This window comes from Indicator indicator, chromosome 22 (genome assembly GCF_027791375.1).
Source record: "Indicator indicator isolate 239-I01 chromosome 22, UM_Iind_1.1, whole genome shotgun sequence".
NCBI classification, from domain to species: domain Eukaryota; kingdom Metazoa; phylum Chordata; class Aves; order Piciformes; family Indicatoridae; genus Indicator; species Indicator indicator.
The window spans coordinates 5,379,893-5,403,911 of record NC_072031.1 but is presented as its reverse complement, the minus strand read 5'-3'; the positions used below and the strand labels follow the sequence as shown (position 1 = coordinate 5,403,911).

General features: G+C 55.3%; 2 protein-coding genes across 3 annotated transcripts in view; one reads left to right on the top strand and one right to left on the bottom strand.

Moving 5' to 3' along the window:
* Positions 1-17,622, top strand: part of AXIN1 (axin 1) — a 64,990-nt gene extending 47,368 nt beyond the window's left edge. Inside the window, exons 4-10 of one of the 2 annotated variants that reach the window (XM_054391070.1) lie at positions 2,408-2,545; positions 7,513-8,066; positions 10,089-10,265; positions 11,358-11,603; positions 13,899-13,901; positions 16,475-16,642; positions 17,455-17,622. In XM_054391070.1, coding sequence (XP_054247045.1) covers positions 2,408-2,545; positions 7,513-8,066; positions 10,089-10,265; positions 11,358-11,603; positions 13,899-13,901; positions 16,475-16,642; positions 17,455-17,581 — 1,413 coding nt within the window. In that variant the 3' untranslated portion in view covers positions 17,582-17,622. The remainder of the gene's footprint in view (positions 1-2,407; positions 2,546-7,512; positions 8,067-10,088; positions 10,266-11,357; positions 11,604-13,898; positions 13,902-16,474; positions 16,643-17,454) is intronic. The other variant, XM_054391069.1, reaches the window with a different exon arrangement.
* A 2,596-nt stretch (positions 17,623-20,218) lies between these two features.
* On the bottom strand, positions 20,219-23,617 carry PDIA2 (protein disulfide isomerase family A member 2). The gene is given in 12 exon segments (XM_054391281.1): positions 20,219-20,293; positions 20,443-20,529; positions 20,621-20,718; positions 20,721-20,798; positions 21,005-21,125; positions 21,478-21,672; positions 21,752-21,877; positions 21,960-22,076; positions 22,150-22,287; positions 22,362-22,495; positions 22,778-22,984; positions 23,392-23,617. Coding segments are annotated over 12 exon segments (1,602 nt in total).
* Positions 23,618-24,019: the final 402 nt, after the last annotated feature.

Here is a 24,019-nt window from a genome sequence, read left to right as displayed (position 1 = left end):
CTGGAGCAGTCCCTGTTGTGGTGTCAGCAGGCTTCAAATTGTGCAGCATGACTCAGCTGCAGCCTCTGAGCGAAAGTCTTTATGGACCCCTGTCTAGGCAGTGCAGCCAGAGTGCATTCTGACAGCGCTTGCAGAACGCCTGGCAGATTCTGCTGGCGATAGCAGAGAGCCTCCTACTTACAAAAAGTCACCTCAGGGGTCGTTTAGAGACCTAATGGCATGGCCCTGCAAGTGGGCTGTTAGGCAAAGCTCTGGAGGAACTTCTCTCACTTTTAGCAGCCAGGACTGCTAGTGACAGTGTGCACGCAGGAGCCTGCTGCCGGCCGTGCTGCCCCCACACAAGGCAGGCATGGACTGGCCATGCAGGATGTCCTGCTGTCCATTTGGCACGTGGATGGCTGTGTTCTGCACCTTCCAAACTCACAAGCTCCCCAGTGCTCTAAGCTGTGTTTGGGGAGATGGCGCTGTGCCCAGGAATGCAGTGGGTGAAGGCCTAGCAGCAGTGAGACCTTTGTATGTGCGTCTGGCAGGAGCCCATTACCCAGCCAGTCAGGGCTGTTTTTCATGTGGTTTGCCATCTCTTTCTTGGACCTGAGCAGAATCTTTTGGAGCACCAAGGAAGGAAGGGCAAAAGCCCAGAGAGTGCAGGTGGTTAGGGACTTGGTTCAGTGGTGACCTAGCAATGGTTGGACTTGATAATCTTGATGAGAACAGGCTGAGGGAGCTCAGTCTGTTCAGCCTGGAGAAAAGGCAGCTGTGGGGAGACCTTAGAGCAGCCATGCGGTACCTGAAGGGAGCTACAAGAGAGTTGGGGAGGGAGTTTTTATAAGGGTTTGTAGTGCTAGGACGAGGGACAATGGGTTTCAGCTGGAAGAGGGGAGATTGAGCCTGGAGATTAGGAAGAAATTCTTTAGAGTGAGGGTGGTGAGATACTGGAACAGGTTGCCCAGGGAGGTCGTGGATGCCCCTCCCTGGAGCTGTTCAAGGCCAAGTTGAGCAAGCTGGTCTAGTGGAGGTGTCCCTGCCCATGGCAGGGGTGTTGGAAGTAGATGATCTTGAAGGTCCCTTCCAACCCAAACGATTCTATGGTCTGTATTTATCCTGGCTCAGGCATTCATCCATTCCCAGGAGAGGATGGGAGATGCTCCTTTTTTCCCAGCAAATTCTCCAGTATTATGACATGGGACTCCTTGTTTGATTTGTTTAATTGCATAAAGAAGCCACTTTGGATGTTCTTGCTGTAGCTCTTCTTTCTTGCCCCACAATTAAGGAAGCTGCAAGGTGGCTTCTATAGTAATCTTGGGTGGAACAGAAGGTTTGGAGTTACCTCTCTGCTGTGCTGTGTGAGGAGTGTGCAGGAGGAGCCCTGGACTCGTGCTGCTGGCTAAGTACAGCTAGAGGAGATTTCTGTGGCTTTGAGTTGGGAAGCTGCTCAGAATTTCCCCCACAGCCACTTGGTGCTGTTGTCCTTACACCTTGCAGCAACAGGCTCCTCACTAAGCACTGTGTGCTGCTGAGGTGGATGCTGAAATTCAGCTCTCTGTGAGCTGCCGCTACTGTCTCTGGTACAGAAACACCATTTGTGGTTTGAAAACATGACAGGGGAATGCATTTATCTGGGGCACTTTGGGGTCCCAAAGGTCTTCTCTCTTGTCTTCTTTGGCCTGCCATCTCCCTTTCATTGCTGATCAGAACATCAGCCATCAGGAATCCTGGAAGCATCAAACCTTCTGCAGTGTTCATCAGCCTCGTGTTGTTATTTCCCAACACAGAATTCTTTGGCCCGCTTGGGTCTTTCAGAAGAACCTTCCCAGACAGGTTGTGAAGTCTCCTTCTCTGGAGACTTTCAAAACCCTTCTGTATGCATTCCTGTGTGACCTGCCCTAGGTGATCCTGCTTTGGCAGGGGGTTTGGACTCTGTCTCCAGAGGTTCCTTCCAAACCCTCACTGTGCTGGGACTCTGGGATTCTCTGGTGATGCTTCCAGAGATTCCCCAGCACAGACTGACCCAACTGGAGTAACTAAGGTGAGTAGGTGTGTGTGAGTCCTCCCTCAAAGTGACAACATCTCTACTACACACCTGACTTGGAGAGGTTTGTCTGGGCGTCCTCTTTCCACCCTTTGAGGCCCAGATACTCCTGTTGCCTCTATGGGAGCAAAGCAAGCACAGTCCCCCCAAAGTGGGGTTTGATGCCAAAAGATCTCATCTGAAACCTTTCCTTGGTGGTGATGTGCAGAGCTGGTGCCAGCTGGGGAGCTCGTGGGGGTGGCTCAGCTTCCAGCTGCAGCTCTGTGTCTGCCAGCCTGGCCCTGCCAGCTGCCCTGGCTCTGCCCAGTCAGTGAAGCCTCTAGGTGAGGCTGCAACTGGCCCTGCCCCTTTGCTGACCCCTGTGTGCTCTCCCCGCAGCGGACATACCGAATGCCAAAGGACATCCACGTGGAGCCAGAGAAGTTTGCTGCAGAGCTGATCAACCGCCTGGAGGAGGTGCAGAGGGAGCGCGAGGCGGAGGAGAAGCTGGAGGAGCGCCTCAAACGCGTTCGAGCGGTCAGTGACCTCCTCACCTCCTCTGCCAGCCGGGGTGTCTGCCTGCTGTGTGCCACGGGCAGCTTCTCCTGCTGTGGAAGCAAGTGGGGTGACCACTTCCCTGCTTCAACAGCCATGCTCATCACTTGCATGGGGACTTCTAGAGGCTCCTGTTGCCCCAAAAGCATCCACAGTGCTGTTCCCCATCCATGCAGGGCTCTGTGATCTCCCTGCTTTGCGATACCAGCTGTGGCAGAGCAGTGCCCACTTCTGCCACCAGTCAAGGGCTGTGGATGCTCTCCATCCTCTTTTCTGGCACCCTCACTCTCCTGAGCAATTTCTTCCATGCAAGCATGGGGACCTTGTAACAGGAGTTCTCCTTCCCCTTTAAGGTTTCCTGTGGTCTCAGTTTCCCCCACAGATGATAACCAGGTGACAGGTGATGTTATACTTGAAGGTGTCTAGCAGGCTGTTTTTACCTCAGCCCAAAGGGTTCTGCCCATCAGTGCCTAGCACAGCCCTAGAAAAGGTGGAACTGATCAGGTGTGGAATCCAAACACCATTTCCTGGGCAGAGAAGCAGGCTGACTCCACATGGGTGGCTGGAGAAGCTCAGCAAGCTGTGCCCACTGGGAGCCCTGGTACCACTGGGAGCCCTGGTACCACTGGGGCCCTTCACAGCTCAAGGCCTTGCTAGATAAACTAAGGCAAGCATGAGGCCTTCAGCTCCACAACAAGCTCCAAAACAGAGAATGAGGTCTTGGTCACACAGAGTCAAAGATGATAGGAGTTGGAAGGGACCTCTGGAGGTCATCCAGTCCAACCCCCCTCCCAGAGCAAGTTGCACAGGGCAGTGTCCAGGTGGGTTTTGAATGACTCCAGAGATGGACACTCCACCACCTCTCTGGGCAGCCTGGTCCAGTGCTCCACCAGCATCATCTAGAATTACCCAGGTGAGACATAGTCACACCCAATCTTTTCTTATAAGATGCTGCAGCTTCTGGGTACCTGCACATCTCGTGCTGGGGCTACAGAGAGTTTTCAAGGGACACTACAGTGTCACCCTCTGTGATGAACAGGTGAGTCCCTGCAGCTGGTAGCTTCTGTGGCCCTGAGGCAAAGGCTCTGTGCTCAGTATCCTGCAGCACTCCTTAAAGCAGAGGTGTTGGCACCTGTCCTGCTTAGCTCTGTGCTTCCAGCACAGCTGAGCCACAGGGACTCAGGGCAGACCCTCCAGCCCCACTGGAGTGTTTGTAAATATTCATCTAGAAGCTCTTTAAACAGAGCTGGAGGTTGTGGTATTAGCCTTAAATCAGGTCTGCTTTTCAAATGCAGAGAGGTGAGGATGGCAGAAAGATCTGGAAGGCTCCCTCCAGCTCCAGGGCTTGTCCAGCAAGTTCCCTGCCAGTGAAGTGCTGGTTTGTGCTTAGATTCCTATTGCTCTGGAGTGGCTCTGTTGTCCTGTCTTGTTACCTGGTGCTCTCTGGATAAAGCTGATGTAACCAGCAGCATTCTCTGCTACCACAGCCCTAGAGGACTTCTCCTCCTCCTCCTGTGCCTCCATTGCAGCCCCAACCTGTCCCAGACAACATTATCCCAGTCCTCTGCCTCCTTGAAGAGGCTGCCAGGAGTGATAGCATAAAATCAGTAAATACCTACAGACCATAGAATAAATCTTAGGTTTGTTTGAACACATTTTTATGTGACTTAATCTATTTTTAAGCCCAGGACTCCCACTAATGCTCTCTGTGAAACCTCTCTGCTGTCTGCAGAATGTGTTTCACTGACTGGCTGGCATCTGGCATTGGCCTTTCAGGAAAAGCTCAGAGTAAGCAATTGTAGCTTTTTTAGGTCAGCACTTCAGGTGCTGGAGCTGGTGCTGTCAGCCAGAGGAGAGCCTGAATCCTGAGGAATCACAGGGCTTTTTTCTAGGACTTGAACACCAGGACTAAAGGGTGACTTCTTCCTGGGTCCACATGGCTCACTGAACAGCAGCAGAGGGAAAAGCACCAACCTTAGTCACACTCAGCAGTTAGCAGCTTAGCAGAGAGGCTGGAAATATTTAGTAAAAGCTAGGAAAAAAGAATTTCTCTCCCACATGCTGAGCTGCCTGCAGGTTGCTTTTCAAAGCCACATCATGCAGTAACATGGAGAAGAGGCATCTGATTGGAAGCCAAATGCCTTTGACTGAAAAGACTGGAAGATTTCTGGGCTTCAGGGAAACCAAACTCTGAATTCATTAATTATTCTGAGCAGCTTGGGGGAGGATTAGAGGATATCTGTGTTCCTTTATTACTTTTGGAGCCACCTCAGCCTCATGTCCATGCATGGAAGCTTCAATATCAGATCATACAGATCAGTATTGAATCACACAGCTCAGTATGAGATCACATAGCTCACTATGTGATCCCACAGATCACTCTGTCTTTGTCTGAGCTGAGCACATTGAAAATAAGGCCAGAGAAGCAAAGCCAGGGCTGAGATTGTCACTATTTGAATATCAAACCAGAGAGGGAATGAATCATTTGCATGATGATCACAAAGCACTCAGGGTTGGGTGAGTTATGCTGCTCTACCAACCAGTAACAGTCTGATGAGTGGCACTAGGAGAAGGCAGAGCAGGACAGTGAGGTGTCTCATGCCTGCAGCTCATCAGTGCAGATCTCAGCCTCCTAATTCAAAGGGCAGGGCACCCCCGACCTTGCTGGAGAGCAAAAATAGCTCAGCAGGCAGTCGGCAGAGTTGAACCCGCACTGCTCTGACTGCAGCTGACCCCGGGAGGGGATGGGGGAGGTTTCTGGTGATGCTGTGTCAACAAAGCACCATCTAGTGGTTATGGCACCCGGGGCTGCCAGGCTTTGCCCAGCTCACCCTGAGAAGATGCCCAGATGTGGATCTGCAGCCCATACCACTCCTGTGGCCAGGGAAGTTGAGCTATTGGAGGAAGCTGCACCCCAGCCCTGCGGATTTCTTTGGTGTTACGACCTCCTGCTTGTGCCTACTTGGATCTATCCTTGTTTTGTCTTCTGTTGTTCTGCCTGTGCCAGCTGTGGGTAGGGTGAGGGTGCTGGGTGGGCAGAGGGGTTCAGATCTCCTGCTCAGTGACACAGATGAGCTGAGCCAAGACAAACCAATGCACCCCTCTCCTTCCTTCGCCCACCCTGATCTCAGTCTTGCTGCAGGGCGAAGTACCAAATCCAAGTTACTGGCAAAATAGAGTTGCAGGCAGCCAGAGGCTTTCCCAAGTCCCAGTCACCCATTTGCTGGACCACCCTGGGTTGTCAATCCTATGCCACCCTGCTGTGGTGTGAGAGCAGAGCCAGGGCTCTGGGCTGCAAGCAGAAGGGACATGCTGCCAGTCCTTAGAGGTGTGTGCCAGAGTCAGATCTTGCCCTGAACATCAGTTGGTGTTCAAACCCAAGAGTTTTCCAGAAAATAGGAGAACCAGCCCTAAAAGGCTCCCAGGGGCTGAGGCACATCATTAGGTTTTTGTAAACTGCTAATAAGAGCTTACCCCATAGCAGGGATTTAGTCAGCACACGCCTCGTCTTTCTTGTCCCTGTGCTAGGTGCCCAGGGACAGTGCTTGGCAGCCTGCAGTGCTGTGGCTGGAGATGAAAGGTGGCTCTGAAGTTCTTCAAAGCAATTTGTTAGAGAGTGGTGTGTCCCTTCCAGACATGGGCATCGTGTCACCTCCCCAGGCGTGCGGCACCCACGCCTGTGGCACTTTCAAAGCCTGGCATTGTCCCCTGTTGAGGTTTGAGCCCCCAGGAGTGACACTGGGAGGAAGTCTGTTATTTGCTTTCCTGCTCTGTGGTTGGCAGCTGAGGCTTTGAAGCTGGTTAGCAGTGATGGATGAGGACACCCGCCAGGCAGAGCTGGTGGCACTCGGTGTTTTCTAGCAGATGCATTTATCTGGCAGGGGTACTCCACTGCAGCTGAGTTCTTTACTGTGCCAAAGGAGGAGAGCAGCAGGATTAAAGGACTCACTGGAATCCTGCTTATGTAATTAAAAAAAGTAGGAATCCAATAAAGAAACTTCATAAAGATCTGAGTTTATGTTGGAGTGTAAAGGAATTTGTCAGCATCAAAACTGTGCCTGTCAGCGTGGAGGAGTTTTGTTTATCCTGGCAAGGACTTCAGAGTTGCTGACAGCATGTCCTGGACACTTGTGAGCTACCAGAGCAAGTTCCAGCCCCTTCCTTTATCTGCATGAAGTGGCTCCCTCCCGCCTTAGCATGCCCAGAAGAAATCAGTGTTTTATTTTCAAAACTCTTTCTGCTGCTGTTGACCTTCAGTTGCTCCCTCCCGGTCCAGGCCCACTGTTTGTTGTGCTTTGGGAACTGTCATTGGGGTGGGGACCCCCCCCTGGTCTCACCTGACTCAAAAAGTGTTTTGCCACATTTCCTGCATCTTTGGGCTTTGATGAACTTTGCAATGGTGCCTTGCCAAAGGCTGGTAAGGGGCTACAGGTACAGTGCAGTAAGTTGTTTCTGCTGGTGGTTGTTACAGAGCCACCTTCCAGGGCTTGGGGAGCTTTCTCATGAGGTTCTGCTTGCTCACATGTCCAGCTGAGTTGTGACATTTAGCAGAAGAAGCTGCATCTGTGAATGCTGGTTGTGATGTGTGGGCTGCACTTCAGAGGTTGCCTCAGTCTCTTTGGGAGACCTTTGTTAATGGTAGCTCAGAAGGCAGGTACAGAGACCTAAGCAGCACTGCTTGGTGGCAGCAAGGTGACAGCCACAGCTGGAACTGCACACAGTCAGGTTGAGCATTAGGAAGTTTTCCAGAGGAGGGTGGCACAATCTGGGACAGGTCTCCAGAGGATCAGTGTGGATCCACATCTTGAAAATGCTCAAGATCTGGCTGGATGGAGTCAGGCTGGACCCCTTCAAGAGTTGGCAACAGCCCTGCTGCAAGCAGGTGAGACTAGGGACCCCTTCCAGCACCCCACTGCCATTCTCTGATTGCCCTTTTTGCTGCCTTGCAGGAAGAGGAGGGTGAGGATGCAGATGTCTCTTCTGGGCCCTCAGTCATTAGCCACAAGATGCCTTCTGCCCAAGCCTTTCATCACTTTGCTCCTCGTTACTCTGAGATGGGCTGTGCTGGGATGCAAATGAGGGATGCCCACGAGGAGAACCCCGAGAGCATCCTGGATGAGCACGTGCAGCGTGTGATGAAGACACCAGGCTGCCAGTCCCCCGGGCCCGGCCGCCACTCTCCTAAGCCGCGGTCCCCCGAGAGCGGCCACCTGGGGAAGCTGGCAGGGACACTGGGCACCGTCCCTCCGGGGCACGGCAAGCACGCAACCAAATCAGGAATGAAACTGGATGCAGCTAACTTATACCACCACAAACACATCTACCACCACATCCATCACCACAGTGGGATGAAGCCAAAAGAGCAGATCGAGGCCGAGGCCACGCAGCGGGTGCAGAGCAGCTTTGCCTGGAACGTCGATCCACACAACTATGCAACCAAGGCACGGAACTACACTGACAGCTTGGGCATGGCCCCTGGCCCCATGGACTCCTTAGGCTACAGGTGAGTTGAGGCAACACCCCACAGGAGCCCCAGAGCCCTGGCTTCTCTAGGGAGCTCTGTCACAAATGGGCTGTGGTGGTTGAACCATGTTTTCTCGTGAACATGGCTTAAGGGCCTCTCACTGCTCTTCGCCATGCAGCAGGAGTTGCTGTAAGCATAAGGCTGTGTCCTGGGCAACAGCAGCTGCTCTCCTAAGGTGTCTCTGAGAGGACAAAAGTTGCCCTGCCTGTTCTGAGGCCTAACCCATTCACCAGAAAGGTTCCTTTCTCTTCCTGACAATGTGATGGACACTGCAGTGCTGCCATGGCATCCTGGCCCTAGGGGACATTCACCAGGGTAGGGACTCTCTGCCTAGAAAAGGCACTTGGCTGCCTTATGGGCTTTTGTCTGTTTGAATTCCTCCATCCCCTCCATGCCAGAGGGGCATGTCCAGAGGACAAAGCTCCTCTGCTGTGGACTTTGCTAGTCCTGTTACTGGATGACTGCAAAGGTGAGAGCAGAGCTCAGGATTGCCCAGGATGAGGATGGTGATGGAGCAGGTGCAGGAGAGAGTTGTGTTCCCCGAGGCTGTGGGTCTGGGGCGATGCTTTGCAGAGTGCCAGGGGTGGGATGTTTAGTGAAGGCAGGGGGCTGGGGCTGCAGTGGGCAGGACCAGGTTTCTGGAGTGGGAGGCAGAGTGCAGAGGCAGCCATAGCAAACTGCTCTGCAGGGAGGAAGAAGCACCTACATCTGCCCTGCTTCTGTGGCAAGGGGTTGTTGTTTTGACAGAGCATGAGCATGGCCCTGCTGGGTCAACCCAAGGTCTCATCTAGACCCAGGACTTCTCTGCAGCACCAGCTACAGCACATGGTTAAGGGGGTTGTAAGAAGCACTTTCGGAGCTGTCCTCTCCCTGGCACAAACTCCCAGGTCCTGGCAGTGCCCAGGTCAGAGTGTCACAAGACAAGTGTTGCCATCTGAACAGTCTGGTTTGTCAGACAAGAGGCTCCTTGCTGAGCCCAGCTGAGCTGCTGTCCCCCAGCGCCCCACAGCTGCAGGGTGGTTCCAACCTGTGCAAAAAGGCTTTCTTCTTGTTTGCACTGCTGCTGGAGAATTTCATCTGATACCTGCTGTCCTCATGGAGGGGAAACAGGGGAGTTGTCAGCTTGCCCTGCCTTTGTAGATCTTCAGCAACTCCTCTCCAGGCTTTTGTTCCCAGCAAAGCTGCCTGAGGGGCTGTGACTGCTCTGTGCTGTTAAAGTTCTTTTTCCTGTGCAGAAGCAGAAGGAAGGAGGACCTGGGGAGTAAGGCAGGTGATGAGGGTGGTGCAGGTCCCATGAAATCACAGGCTGTGGTACTGACAGGCCAGCATGGGTGGATTCTGTGTGGCCACCTGAGCATGGGGCTGCCCAGCTGGGCACATTGGCATGCATGGGGGTTCTGTAGGAGCCTTGGCTACAACCCTAAGCATAGCCAGAATGTTGGCTACTGCCTGGTGTCTGTCTGGCCATGGGTTTTGAGGTGCCTGGGCTTCTCACAGCCTGAAGTCAGCCCTCTCCCCAGGATGTGATCTTCCACCGTGGTGGGAAGCCTCGGTTCAGATGGGGGTGAGAAGTGATTGCTGGGTGCGGCACATCATCAATCTGGACTATCAGTGAGTCTGGGGGTGATGAGAAGGGTTCAGGTCTGATGGATTGCAGCACCAGGAGGAACTTCATGCTCTGAGCAAAGGGTTTGACACAACCCTTCATGTGGCAGATCTGCTGGGCTTTTTGCCACGTTGTTGTGGCTCACTTGGCCGGAGGAGAGATCCCCTGCACGTGGCTGGCTGGATGAACCTGCTGTGCCTAGGACTAGCCAGTCTTGCTTTTAACCTCAACCATGCACAGCTGGTTCAAGCTATGGTAGAGCTGGGGGCTGCAGAAGGAAGCCAGGACCACATCTGCAGGGCTGACTGCCTGGAGACAAGAGATGTCCGTCCTGTGCTGAGGGCTGCAGGGGGTTGGCTCAGGTAGTGCTAATGTCTCAAGCTTTGTCCTTGCAGTGGGAAGGCCAGTCTGCTCTCCAAAAGAAATGGTAAGAAGACTGATTCAGGGAAAAGTGATGGTGCCAACTATGAGATGCCAGGATCTCCTGAAGACGTGGAGAGAAACCAGAAGATCCTTCAGTGGATCATAGAAGGAGAGAAGGAGATCAGCAGGCATAAGAAAACAAACCACGGGTAAGGGCTGGCAGGGTAAGGGGTCTTCATACTGTTGTATTGCACCCTCTGCCAGTGGTCTGCCTGGTTCTGGAGACCCTAGGAAGACAAGAATCCACTAGGCCCAGGGGTTTGAGACCCTTTGGAGACTTAAGATTGCCCTATAAGGGCTGTTTTTGCTGAAGGATGACTTGTGGCCACAGGAGGGAGGTCACAGCCCCAAAAGACTCACAAGTTGCCACTGTGGTTCTGAGGTGACTGAAGCAGCACACAGTAGGCAGGCAGTGGGTTTGCTTTAACCTTTTGCTGTGGGTAAATGCCTGGGAGCCTGCAAAGTGCTGGTAGAAATGTAGGACCTGCTGCACTGAGTAACCAGCTGAGCACAGTTCAGAGCTGCTGAGTGGAGCATCCTCTGGGATGGCCTTGCCTGCCTAGAGTGGAGCAAAGCACATGGCTGTCTCAGGAACCTCTCTGGAGTCAGACAGATCTTCAGACACCAACCCTCAGGCATTGTTGTGTCTCTGGCATAAGCTGGTGCTTGCTGCATGGTGCTGAGAGGGATCTGGGGTCTAATCCCCCCTGACACAGCTGTGCTAGTGGCTGAGTGCTGAAACTGCTAGTGAGGTCTTCTCTTGCTGGACAGTAGAGACCAGGGTGAGCTGGGACTGAGTGCCAGGGCCATGGGCAGTGTGAAGTCAGGCAGCAGGTTGTGCTGCTGGAGCTGGGGAAGGAGGAGCACATCCCTGCAACATCTCTTTCCCTGGAGATGCCAATCAGCAGCTCATGGAGAGGCTCCCAGCCTGTGTCATCAGCACATGGCAGAGCACCTTCTGGCGGAGTGTCCCAAACAGGGCAGCTGCCTCTTGGTGGTTTTATTTGAAGCACTGTGCACTTGGGGAGAACACTTAAGGAGGCCTGTGGGCTTTGTGTCAGGATTAGGTCACTCACTGATGTCTCAGGACTTGTCCTGAAATCACCTCTAGAGGTGGATGATGCTCCCCTCTCCCAGTGGTGCCCATGTCCAGCTGCAGAAGCAGTAGGTCCATCTAGGAGACTTTGTGCCTGTGCAGAGCAGCTCTGCAGTCCGTGTCAAACCTTTGTCTCTGTGTGCAGCTCTTCAGGTGCTAAGAAGCAGCTGTCCCATGACGTGGGCAGACCTCTCTCCATTGAGCGACCTGTGGCAGTGCATCCCTGGGTCAGTGCCCAGCTCCGGAACGTCGTCCAACCTTCTCACCCCTTCATCCAGGATCCTACCATGCCGCCCAACCCAGCCCCCAACCCTCTCACCCAGCTGGAAGAAGCTCGAAGGAGGTTGGAGGAGGAGGAAAAAAGGGCTGGAAAACTCCCTCCTAAGCAAAGGTACAGCAGTGGTGTCTGTGATGGGAGGGAGCAGGGAGACTGCCCTGAAGGTGCACAGCTGGAGCTCACATCCATGTCCTCTGCTCTGGTCTCCAGCTCCCAACACCAGCTGGATGGACTCACATGCAGGGATGAGAGAATTGTGCCTCTGATATGGTGGTGCTGATGCCAAAACTCGCTTTGAGGGATTTGTGGTTTGTGGGTGGAGAGGCTGGAAATGCTCCTGGAAGGGTGGGAAAGGGGCTGCTGAAAGCTTGAGGAGGAACTGGGCAAAGGGAGCAAATCTAGAAGGACATGGCATGGGAGAGCTCTCTCCCTGGTACTCACTGACTCTGCTCATTCCCAATGACCTCAGGGGTTGGTGCAGGAGTAGAGTTAAATGCAGCAGCAGCAGCTGTATTGGCTCTTTATCTACATCTCCTGCAGGCTTCCAGCAAAGGCTGCTGGTGGCACTGGGTGAGAGCAGTGCCCTGCAGTCCTGCTGCGTGGCTGTATCCTGGTCTGTGACTCAGCTAAGTGCCTGTTGCAGCGCTCCTGCTCCTGGGTTTTCTTGCAGGAAACATTATTTGCAGGGCACATAGAGCTCTCAGATGAAAAGCCTGTTTGAAGTGCCAGATAATTACTGTTAACAGCTAAAAGCACTCTGGCCATTAAAAACCTTTCACAGCTTTATAGCTGTCTTCTGAAAACTTGAAACTTTGCAGCCTGACTCTTAGAACCACCCCTGTAATTTCAAGAAGGAGCTCTTGTAATTGTCAAGCTCCAATTATTTTTGCTTGCAGTGACCATGTGGCAGACTTCTGCATATTTATAGCAGAGCACTGACTGAAAGCCAGGTAATGAGAAGGCTCTCCCGTCCTCAGGTTAAGGCAGGTTTATTTGATCTGCCTTCCAGTGGGTGTAATTGGATGAGGTTTATTAGTAGGGTCGTTCATAGTCCTACTAAATTCATGCACCTTCCCCAGAAATGCCTGGGTGCAGGTGCACACTTTGGAAACACCACCCTGGGCTGTGTGTACATGCAATTAATGCTCTAATGGTAATGAGGTGTGTTTTGTGAGCGCTGTGCTGAATGCTATGCAGACAGCCTGAGCAATCCCAGCTCTTTATGAGGCCTGCCTCTTCTCCTGCTGAGAAGGGATCCCTCAGGCCTACCCCATGCAGGGAAAACCAGGGAGCCACCTTCTTTGAAAGGGAACTGCTCATGAAAAGCAAATGTGCCCAGGTCCAGCAGAAGGCAAGAATGGATGCAGTGACCCCCAGGGAGCCAAAGGTACCCTGGGTGTTGGAATCTCTCTGCTGGATTTTGGTAGAATTGGGTGCTCCAGCTGAAGCATGCCTGAGCTAGAGAGCTCCTGCCATGGTTAGCACAGGAGCCTGCCTGAAAATAGACCCAATGACTCTTTAGAGAGCAGAGGCAGAGGGGGGAGCTGACATGGAAACACCATCTGTGATTTTTTTCAGTCAGGAGCTGTGACAAGCTCTGGGAAATGGGAGCCAGTGCCCCAGGTTTGTCAGCAGCCTTGGGGAAGCTCAGAGCCTGCGGCGGGGAGGTGGAGGTGAGCCCAGGGCTGTCCTTGAGGCGCCAGCTTGGGCTGTCTGTGGGAGGAGAGAACACTGTGCCAGCTTGGCATGGCCAAGCTGACCTTGCCAGCATGGTTACCTGGCTCACCAGCAGTGCCCTTCTCCACATAACTGCCCACTGCCCTGCCTGGGGGCCCAGCAGCCCCACTCCCTCCCCACCACTGCCCTGCAGCTCCAGTGCCTGTTGTCCCAGCACTTACACTGCATTGCAGAAGAAGCCTTTCCCTGCCTGTTCCATGGTATTTGGAGGGACATGGATCTCAGATCTTGCAGGTATTGCAGGATTAAGTGTCTGGTGCTGAATAACCTGCCGTTCCAGCACTGGTGTCCCAGTAACCAGCAGATTCCTTCCATGCACAGACAGGTTTTGAGACATTTGCTGTAGCTCAGTGTCACCATTCACTTGTGTTTGCAGCTGAATGGGGTGATTAGCATCAGCTTTGCAGAGAAAAGAGCTTTCCAAGCAGAACATGAGCACATCTCAGTTTGGAATTCATTGGGTTGGGCCAAGCCTTGAAGAGGAGCAGTGCTGGTGGCTGGGACACCTTCTGAAATTGGATGCATTTCAGGCTTTCCAAGGCTCTCCAGCCCCCGGGCTGAGTTGGGTGCTTCACCTCATCACAGTGAGGTGGGATTGGTGCTGTAACCCAGACTTATCTTCTCTGTCACAGCACCACAGGGTTACATGGTGAAGAAATGAGGAGTGGTCAGCAGGTGCAGTCAGAGGAGTACTGCCAGTGCCTCGCAGTTTGTGCTTGTGGCAGATGCAGCAAAGGGAGGTGATCTCAGCAGGGGCAGGGTGGTGGCACCTGGCTGTGTTTCTGGGGTCGTGCTGTCACCCAGGAGATGGGTGCAGGTGGAAGGTCTAATGAGGCAGGGCTCAGAGACGATCTGGTGTCCTGCTGGGTAAGCCATGGTCTCAAGAGATCTCCTGGCGGTGACGGCAGCGGGGATGTGTTGTCTCATTCTCCCTAGAGGAGCTCTTGCAAAATGACATTTTCAGTGCTTCTACATTCAGCAGCTGTGCTCAGCCTGCTGGGCATCAATGGCTGTGGCTGGGCTGTCTGTGTCCTGCTCCTGCTGCACAGCTCCATCTGACCCTGCTGTGACTGATGGCAAACACAGGGACACCCAAAGCGGTGGGGCTGGCCTTAGCCCAGCTCTGCAAACCTTCTACTTTTAGGAGTTATTTGGGGCAGTTTTGGTGGGGTTCAGTCTCTTCTCCAAAGGACAAGTGACAGGACAAGAGGAAGTGGCCTCAAATTGCCCCAGGGGAGCTTTAGGTTGGCCATGAGGAGCAATTTCTTCCCCAAAAGGATTGTCAAGGCCTGGCCCAATCTGCCCAGGGCAGTGGTGGAGTCCCCATCCCTGGAGGGATCTCAAAGCTGTGGAGATGTGGTGCTGAGGGCCATGGCTTAGTGGTGACCTGGCAGTGCTGGGGTAAGGGTTGGACTCCATGATTTTGGAGGTCTTTTCCAACCAAAAAATTCTATGGTTCTGTCACTTTGGGCATCATTTTGGGGCACATCTCTGCTCTGGAAAGAGGTGAGCACTGGAGCTGGGCTGAGCACATTCAGAAATGGCCTTTCAGGGATCAATGACATGTCAGGAGGAGGGGGAGGAAGGCTTCCAGCCACCAGCACAGTCCCCCTCTAGCTTCTAGCCTGACAGACCTTGGGGATGGCCTCTGCATCTCCCAGGCAAAGGCAGCCCTGAGGGAAGAGGCTGTGGTGCCTGCACAGGGCACGTAGTTGTGTCCCCACGTCCCCAGGCACACAGCAGCTCTCCTTAGTCACGACTTGTGTCTAGCAGATTGAGAGCTGCTCTGGGCCTCTCGGGTTTTCCAAACCCCTTCAATTAACTTCTGGCTTGCAGGGTTCACAGAATTTGCCTGAATTTATGACCCATTTTTCCTTTAAATGCCTCATTTTTTTCCTTCCAAGGATGACTCAATTCCTCATGTTTTTCTAGCTAAAGGGCATCCTGTGCTTTGATACGGGCATGGGAGAGGCTCTGAGAGTTCCCCTGGCACCAGGAGCAGACCCTTGTCTCTGCATCTTCTCCAAAGGTCTCCCAGGCAGAGCAGGCACCAGGAAGGTCGTTCAGTTGAACTTTAGACCTCTCCTGCCTTTGGAAAGAGGGGAGAAGACTTTGTCTGCTCTGCAGTACCCACATGTATGTGGACATGCCCTTCAAAAGGTGCTCTGCCTGCCAGCCACTGTTGAAAGGTTAGGGCCAGAGTCACTTCCAAGATTACCTCATTGCCTGGCAAACTCTGGGGTTTGTAGCAACTTTCCAGCCGTGTAAATACAAAATCCTCTATTTTTTACCCAGCCTGCTTTTTAAATATTATTTTAAAGCTGCCAATTTTGTTTTACGTGCCTTTGAAGAAGAGGTTGCCTCTGGCTTGGACCACACATGCCAGGGTAGCAGTTTGTGTAGGCTGCTCCTGTGTTTGTGCAGTGTTTACAGCACCCCAGAGGAGAGGCTGCACAGAAGGGCAAAGCACCCCAAGCTTGGTTCTTGCTGCTTTTGTCTGCTGCTGAGTTAGGGTCAGGACCAGGCTGACACCTTCAGTATAGTGATGGCACCACGTAGCAAGAGACCAGAGCAACCTCCCCAGCCAGGAGAGCACAGGAGCTTGGAAGTCACTGAGGTTTGGGGATTGGCAGCTGCCTTGTCACTCGGCATGGATGGGATGGGCCCCAAAGCCTCCAGGGTGCATCCTGCTGTGAGCTTGGCCCCCTCCAACCTCCGTTGTGGGGAGCAGGAGCAGCCCTGTCCACACAGCCTTGCAGGTGTGGGTCAGCAGAAGCTGTGCTGAGCTATTTTGGCCACAGCAGCAGTAATCCTGAGTGGTCTGAGTGGTGGTGTCCCCAGGCATGCATCCAGCCCTGCCTGCTTGGTGTGCTCCAGGAAGGTGCTGATACTGACCAAGGTCTGCTGGTGTGGGCTCGGGATGCTCTGCAGTGCCTGGAGCTTCCCAATGACTCCCCAAGGGAGGACCATGCCCTCTCAAAGCCTGGGGACAGGTTTCTTCAGCCCAAAGGAGCTGAGGTAGAACCTGCACCTTCCTTGCAGCAGCAGTCTGGCCCCATCCAGCCTTTCCAAGTGCCATTTACTCCTTCCCCAGTCTCAGTGTGCAGCTCCATGCCAAGGGAGCTGGTGGGCAGAGCAAAGGTTGCTCCTGAGGGCCTTACATGCTAACTGGACATCTCCACCCAGGCTCTGCCCGTACTGCCAGCTGGGCTGATACTCAGCAGGTCACTTGTGTTTTGGAACAACAGGTTGAAGCCCCAGAAGAGGCCAGGCAGTGGCACATCCCAGCCGTGTGAGAACATTGTGGTCGCCTACTACTTCTGTGGGGAGCCCATCCCCTACCGCACCCTTGTCAAGGGGCGCGTGGTGACGCTGGGACAGTTCAAGGAGCTGCTGACTAAGAAAGGGAACTACAGGTAAGGGCTGTCCCTGCCTGGGCTGTGGTGCCAGCAGACCCCTGGCAGATGCCGCTGCCAGGAATCAGTGGTGGTGCCCCCACCAAGGCCTGGAGGCGATGGAGGTAGGTCAGGGGCTCTTGAAGGTCCTGACAACCTTCCAAGAGGGCTCCAGTTGGGTATGCTGCAGCAGGGCTGTGACAGTACAGCCAAAGCTCTTGAAGAGGCAGGTTACAGGGACAGGGCAGGTTGGGTTTTGTCTTGCAGCATGATTTGCACCTTCCAACAGAAGCTGCTGAGCTGCCCTGCAAGGCCTTGTGAGGTCCTGGGCTGATGAGAAGCATCAGCCAGTGCTCAGTGATGCTGTAAGGAGCACTCTAGTTTCCAAAGCTGTTTTGTCCCCTCCCAAACTTTCCTCCAGTGAGGACAGGAAGGCTGAGTCCTCCTGGAGTCCCAGCATGGCCAGGCATGAGGTGCATAGCTGTCCAAGTCTCCTTTCCAAGTAGGAGCTGCCCTGGGAAAGCCTGCCTAGAAATGCTCAACCAGCATGGGTGCCTTCAGCCACTTTTGAGAGAGCTCTGGGTGGGCTTGGATTTGGGGCTGGAGTTCCTGAACATGCCTGCACACATCCTGATCACTGTTTTTTTCAGTGGATGAGGGCAGGGGCAAAGGTGGGACCCCAGATGCCTCCGTGTCTGAGGGAGCTGCTCCACATCCACTAGAAGCTCAGGGGTTTGGAAGGGCAATACTTGGCTTTGGGGCCTGTGGTGCTTCTGTGACCACTCACCTACTCTGCTCTTTCTCCTCTCTGCCCCCACGTTCCTGGGCTTCAGGTATTACTTTAAGAAAGTGAGCGACGAGTTTGACTGCGGCGTGGTGTTCGAGGAGGTGCGGGAGGATGACACCATCCTGCCCATCTTCGAAGAGAAGATCATCGGCAAGGTGGAGAAGATTGACTAAGCTCTAGAGCTGCCAAGGCATGAGGACAGGACTGTGAAAGACTCTGGGACCCGGAGGAGAGGGCCTGGCGCAGATGCTGGCAGCGCTGCTGCTGGCAGGCACTGGGCGAGCCCAGGACAGAGGGCAGCAGCCTGCTCTGCTCTGGCACGGACCTGGGCAAGCTCCCAGCTGCTGGTGGACGTCGTCTCACCTGAGGGAGCTGCTGGTGGGAGCCTGAGCTCCCTCTCCATGCCGAATTTAAGTGTAATGTAGCATTGTACAGTGCATTAGAAAGTGTAATATGACCTTGTTTACTAAAGCTGCATATTTTTGATATATTGTAATAAAAGGAGAATATTTCCCATGTCACAGTGCTCTTATGTCAGTGTCTAACCTGCAGGTACCGCACCGCCAGTTGCTTCTCGCCTCCACAGCCCCTTGCCCAGGTGTGCCCAGACCCCTGGTGCTGAGCTCCAGCTTTTTGGTCAGGGGACTCTTAGGAGAAACATAAAAGGGACAGGACCTGCTTAGACACTAAAGCTGAGGGGGGGAAAGTGTCTTTTATGAGTCCTGTGTCTTCTGTCATCTTTTGTGTCTCAAAGAGGGCAGCACAACGGCACTTCAGCCTTGCTGCCAAGTGCAATGAGAGTTCTTGATGCCAATCTGTGTACCCCAGATGTGTACAGCCAGGGCACCCCATGCAACAGCCAGTGCCCTGGGAATCCTCCTGGGCTTACTCAGACACAAGAAAGCTGGGAGCTGTGCTGGTGCTCCCACTGCCACCATCAGCCCTGCCTGTTCCCTAGCCCTGCCCTGTGCCACCTCCTTCAGAGACCAGCCCTTGCCCACCCACAGCAACCAGGGCAGCCACCAAAGCCAAGGGACTTCATGGCAGTGCTCACCCTGCCTGGTGCTGTTCTCAGTGGCACACTAGAGCTGCCAGGGACCCAGGGGCACCGCCTGTGGTAAACGTCACCCAGTGCCTTCCAGACACAGGACTGTGACTTGCCTGCTCCCCTCGGGCAGCCCAGCCTGGCCAGGAGTGGTTCTCCACCCGGGGCCGGTGTTCCAAGCGTTTCTCAGCCCTGTTTCCCGAGGGTGTGGTGCTGGTGAAGCTGTGAACGTGCCTGGGATTTCCCTCTCCCTCTTTTTCTGCAGGGGTCTCCTGTAAATATGTCCAGCGGCCACCAGCGCCATCAGCTCTGCGCTCTCTGTGCTGCCCTTGTAGAATGAATGTCTCAGAGGTACTTGGATAAAGGAAATAAAAGCCCAGCTCCCTGCCCCTGCTGTTTGCTTCCTTCCCTGCACAGCCATCACCTGGGTCCCCGGGGCAGGGCAGGTGAGGGACATGGGCACAGGGTGGGGCTGGGGAAGCTGAGAGCTCCCTGGAGGAGTGGCCAAGCAGATCCTGGTTCCAGGAGACCAACACACTACCTGAGGAGGAATTGGCCTGGGTCTGGGAGCAGCAGGCCCAAGGGAGAGGGATGATGCCAGGGTTTGGAGGGGACATTGTAGGGTCCCAGGGACTGTGAACCATGCCTAAGAGGATAATGTGGAGCCCTGTGTTGGAGTCATCTTGCTTTCCCTGTGCGATCAGCCAGCAGGTAAACAGAGGTTCTCCCTGTCTAGTCTGTTCTAGGGAGGCCACAGCTTGAGTAATGAGTCTAGGTCTGGGCTCCCCAGTTCAAGAGAGACTGGGAAATACTGGAGAGAGTCTAGTAGTGGCTACAAAGATGCTGAGGGGTCTGTAGCATCTCCCTGAGGAGGAAAGGCTGAGAGCCATGGGGCTGTTTAGCCTGGAGAAGAGTAGCCAGAGGGGATCTGATCAATGCTCAGCAAGAGTTAAAGTGTGGGGGGGGCAAGAGGCTGTGGCCAGACTCCTCTCAGTGGTGTCCAGAAACAGGGCAAGAGGCAGTGAGCACAAACTGGAACCCAGGAGATTCCATCTGAACCTGAGGAGAAACTTCTTTGGTGTAAGGGTGCTGAAGGAGGCTGCCCAGAGAGGTTGTGGAGTCTCTTTCTCTGGAGAGCTTCCTGAGCAAGCTGCTGTGGGTGCCCCTGCTTTAGCAGGAGGCGGTTGAACTGGATGATCTCCAGAGGTCCCTTCCAACCCTCACCATACTGGGATAATGTGATCCCTGGGGCTGGGATGTGATTGTGGCCTGGGATGGGAGGGCTGCCTTTGGGCCACAAAGAAGAGACCCCAGCTGGTCCCACATCGCCTGCACCCTGGCAGCTCTGCACAAGGCCCAGTATGGAGACTAGTAGGCTCCCCCAAGGGCTTTGTCCTCTGCAGCCTCAACCACCCCATGTCATCACAGGGCTGTGTGGATGAGCAGAAGACCCCTGGCAAAAAACCCTCCATGGGTGCCCAGGGCCAACCTGCTCTGGCGTTTTGCAGGCTCTGCCCATCCTTATCCCTGCTGTGTCCCTAAGACGCGTGGGTACCTCCCCAAGATGTGCACCTCGTGGTGCTGTGGAGCTGCAGACAGACCAGAGCCTGCACCTTTTCCAGGTCGTTTATCACAGCAAGAAGGGCAGGGCTCAGAGCTCATCCCAGGATTCATCCAGCAGGGCAGGGCTCGGAGCTCATCCCGGGATTCATCCAGCAGGGCAGGGCTTGGAGCTCATCCCGGGATTCATCCAGCAGGGCAGGGTTCAGAGCTCATCCCGGGATTCATCCACCACCAGTGTGCTTGGCTCCCCAGTGCTGTTCTCAGGGCTTTTGGACACCTGGAGAAGGCAGCAGTGAGACAAGGATGGACTCACACCCTCCCTGCCTGCCCCCATCCTGCAAGATCTGTCCCCTTACCCAGCGGGGTCTGGGAGTGCACTGGGGTGGGTGGGAGTCCCTGGCCCTCAGGTTGGGGAATGTCACTCACCACCAGTGGCTCCTCAGGCAGTGTCCCTCCATTTTCCAGGAACTTGGAGAAGGTCTCCACATCTCTGGCACTCTTGTACTCAACCATCTGGAGCAGCAGGATAGAAGGGAGATGAGAGGTAATCCTGTCCCCCTGGTGCTGCCAGAGCCAGGCTGGCCCCACAAGTGCCCCCACCTACCTTCCTGCCTGGCCCTGCAGGGAAGTAGTGGAGGGTGGGGAAGCCACTGATGGTGATGTTCTCCAGCTCGTTGGCTGTAGAGTCCAGCTCAGCGATATGTCCTCGTGGTCCTTGTAGCGCTCACCCAGCTCCTCCCAGGCAGCTGCCATCGCCTGGCAGTGGGAGCACCACGGCGCATCTGTGGGACGGGCACAGTGCTGAGGTATGAGCCAGGGGACTGGGGCTCTGCCAGTATCATCGCATGGAGTCCCCTGGGCACGGGCCAGTGACAGTGCTGGGGGCTGTGGCAGCGCTGGGGGCTGCAGCAGCACTGGGGGCTGCAGCAGGAGGGGTCTGAGCCTCTTGGCAGAGCTCAGGGAGGCCCACAGGCAGACCCACACTTACAGAACTTGACAAAGACGTTCTTGGTCTCATCAAAAGCCACCTGCTCGAAGGTCTTCCCCACCAGGACTTTCACAGGCCTCTTGTCCCAGTCCTCGGGGGGCTCCGCACTCATCAGGTGGGGCTGTGGGGACAGCCAGGATGGCCACAACCCAGGCTGAGCAGTGCTGGGGCCCATTGTGGCACAGTGCAGGCTGGGGCAAGGGGCCCTCAGCATGCAGCCAGGGCTGCTCCTTTGCTACCTTTTGGACCACCCCTTGCCCCCTGCCACCATCCCAGCTCTGTGTGTCTCCACATCAGAGGTCTTCTGCCTGCCTCCTTCCCATAACAACCGCTCCAAATCCTCAGGCCTGGCAGCAGAAGCTTCAGCAAGTAGGGGATGGTGTTCCCTGCACAGCTGCCATAGTTAGGCTTCAGAGTTAACAGTCCACAGGGAAGCATGCTGGGTGCTCCTGGCACGGTGCTGCATCCCTCACCTTCACTTTGCCATCCAGCACCGCCTGGACAAAGCTTCGTATGGCAGTGTCCGAGAAGGAGTCCTGCTCCATCTGGTACTTGCGATTGTTCTCCATCTTGACCAGGCGCAGGGTGGGGGCATCAGCTGGCGTCATGCCAAAGAAGGGGAGGACTTCAGCACCATATCCAGTCACGTCTACCACCACGAAGAGCACCTGGGCAGGGGACAAGTGACACTGAGGCTGTGTTGCTCTTTGGCCACCTCCCCATGTCCCTGCCATGAGACCTCATCACCTTGCCCCGGAAGGTGCCAGCAGCTGCCCCGAATCCATCCTGCAATGCCAGCTGGTCTGATGATGACTTGTTGAGGAAGAGTATCATGTGGTGGGGGATCTTGACACCAAAGATCTGGTTGGAGGTCTGGGTAGGAGGAGGAGGAGTGTTGGGGCAGGAGAGCCATGGCTGTCACAGAGATGGAAATGTGGGCAAGAACAGGCTGTACCTCACTGCTGAACTCCATCACCAGCTTCATGCTGTGGATACGGAGCAGCTGGGTCAGCTCCGCAGCGTCCATTCCCCGGGTCGGGTCCACAGGGAAGTCTGTCCGTCCCTCGTCGAACTGCCAGGGTGGGGGCCAGTGAGGGCTGGAGGAAGGCCAGGCTGCCCCTGGCACCCACCTGCCACCTCCTCACCTTCTTGAAGAGGCAGACAGTGTCGTCCGACAGCCCGTACTCCTGGAAGAGCTGCTCCTCCGCAGCCATGCCGAAGGGTATGTCCACCATCTCGCTGGCCACCTCAAGAAACACCTGGGCTGCTTCACCCCCCAGGTCCTGCACAGCCACACCGTGAGCAGCCACAGACACCACCATGGCCACAGTCCAGCCCCCACCCAGCCCCAGCCCACCTTGAAGAAGCCAACGACCACCAAGTCCTGGGAGCTGACGAAGGCGGCAGTGGTGTCGGTGTCCTGCAGCAGCGTGGCGCTGGGGCCGGCCCGACGCTGCATCCAGCGCACGATGCCCTGGGCGTCCATGCGGCCTGCCACCCAGACAGGGGCCCCCACCATCACCCCAGCCACCAGGCTGCCAACCCCACCAGGAGCCATCAGCCCCTGACCACCCACCCACCATCACCATTGTGGCACTGTCTTCCATCACCCCGTGCACCATGGCCGTGCTGTCACCTGCCACTACCACCACCCTGTACTCCCATCAAGACGTTACCACCCTCCCTTACCATCACCCCTGCCACCTGCCCTCATGCTCCAGCCCACCCCAGCACCCCGCATAGTGTCTCCATCATGGAATGCCACAGCCCTACCAGTGTAGTCCACAGGGTTGGTGCGGTTGCCGTCACGGAAGAGCTTGAGCGTAGGGTAGGAGGTGATTCCAAACTCGCTGGCCAGGGCTGTCTGTGCCGTGGCATCCACCTTGCCCAGCCGCACCAGGTTGGACTCATTCCTCAGTGTGGTGGCTGCCTGGGCAAAGTTGGGGGCCAGCCGCTGGCAGTGCCCACACCATGGTGCGTCTGTGGGCAGGGTGCAGCATTGGTGGTAGGGCCAGCCCCAGGACAGCTTTGGGGTATCCCAGGTAGCCAGGGTGGGCTTGGCAGGTTAATGAGGCACATAATGGCTGCTTGAGCCTGTTGAGAGCCAGCTTGTGCTCCTGCCCAGGTGGCCTGCACCAGAGCCCATGGCTCACACCCCCTCTGTGTGTCTGTGCCCCATGTCCCACATCCTCTGCCTGTGTCCCTGCTGAATGTCCCTGTCTCCAGCCCCTTGACCTTGCCCATGCCATGCCCTGTGACCTTGCCCCTCTGCCTTGCAGCCTTGCCCCTGCCCACTCCCCCATCCTGTGTCCCATTTGTGCAACCAAGCCCCTGCCCACCCCCACGTACACCCCTGCCCATGCCCCTGCCCGCAGTGGGACACTTACAGAACTCCACCAGCAACAGCCGATGCTCACTCAGGGCACGAGCAAAGTTGTGCTCGTGGAGCACCAGGACATCATCCTCCTCCTCCAACTCATCGGAGAGCACTTCCTCCTCCTCCTCCTCCTCGGCCACCACCTCCCTATCTTTCTCCTCAACCCCCAGTGCTGGGCACAGCCATGCCAGCGACAGCACAAGCAGCCAAACCACCCGGGCCCCGCAGCCCCGCATGGTGCTGGTGCCAAAGCTGGTGCCCAGGGGAGAGGACGCAGATAAGGGCCCCAGGGCGGGTGGTGCCAGTCCCCTGGGGCTCGTGGCCCTCCGCTACTGGCTGCCCAGCACCACTGATAAGCAGTGGCACCAGGTGGCCATTTTCCAGCTGCCTGTCCCTGCAGCATGACGGGGATGGGAAAAAGGGTCTGGGTAGAGGCGATGGGGACACAGACAAACAGTAAGAGACCAGTCTGTAGGATTTAATGGCGATGGAAGAGCACAGCCTGCGACTGGGCGGGTAGGCGGGCACGGTGCCACCATGGCAGGGTCATGGCCGCGGCCCCAGCGATGGGGACGTCGCAAAGAGCAGGCGGGCATCAGTAGTTAAAAAAAAACAGCAATTAAAAATAACTTTGGTTG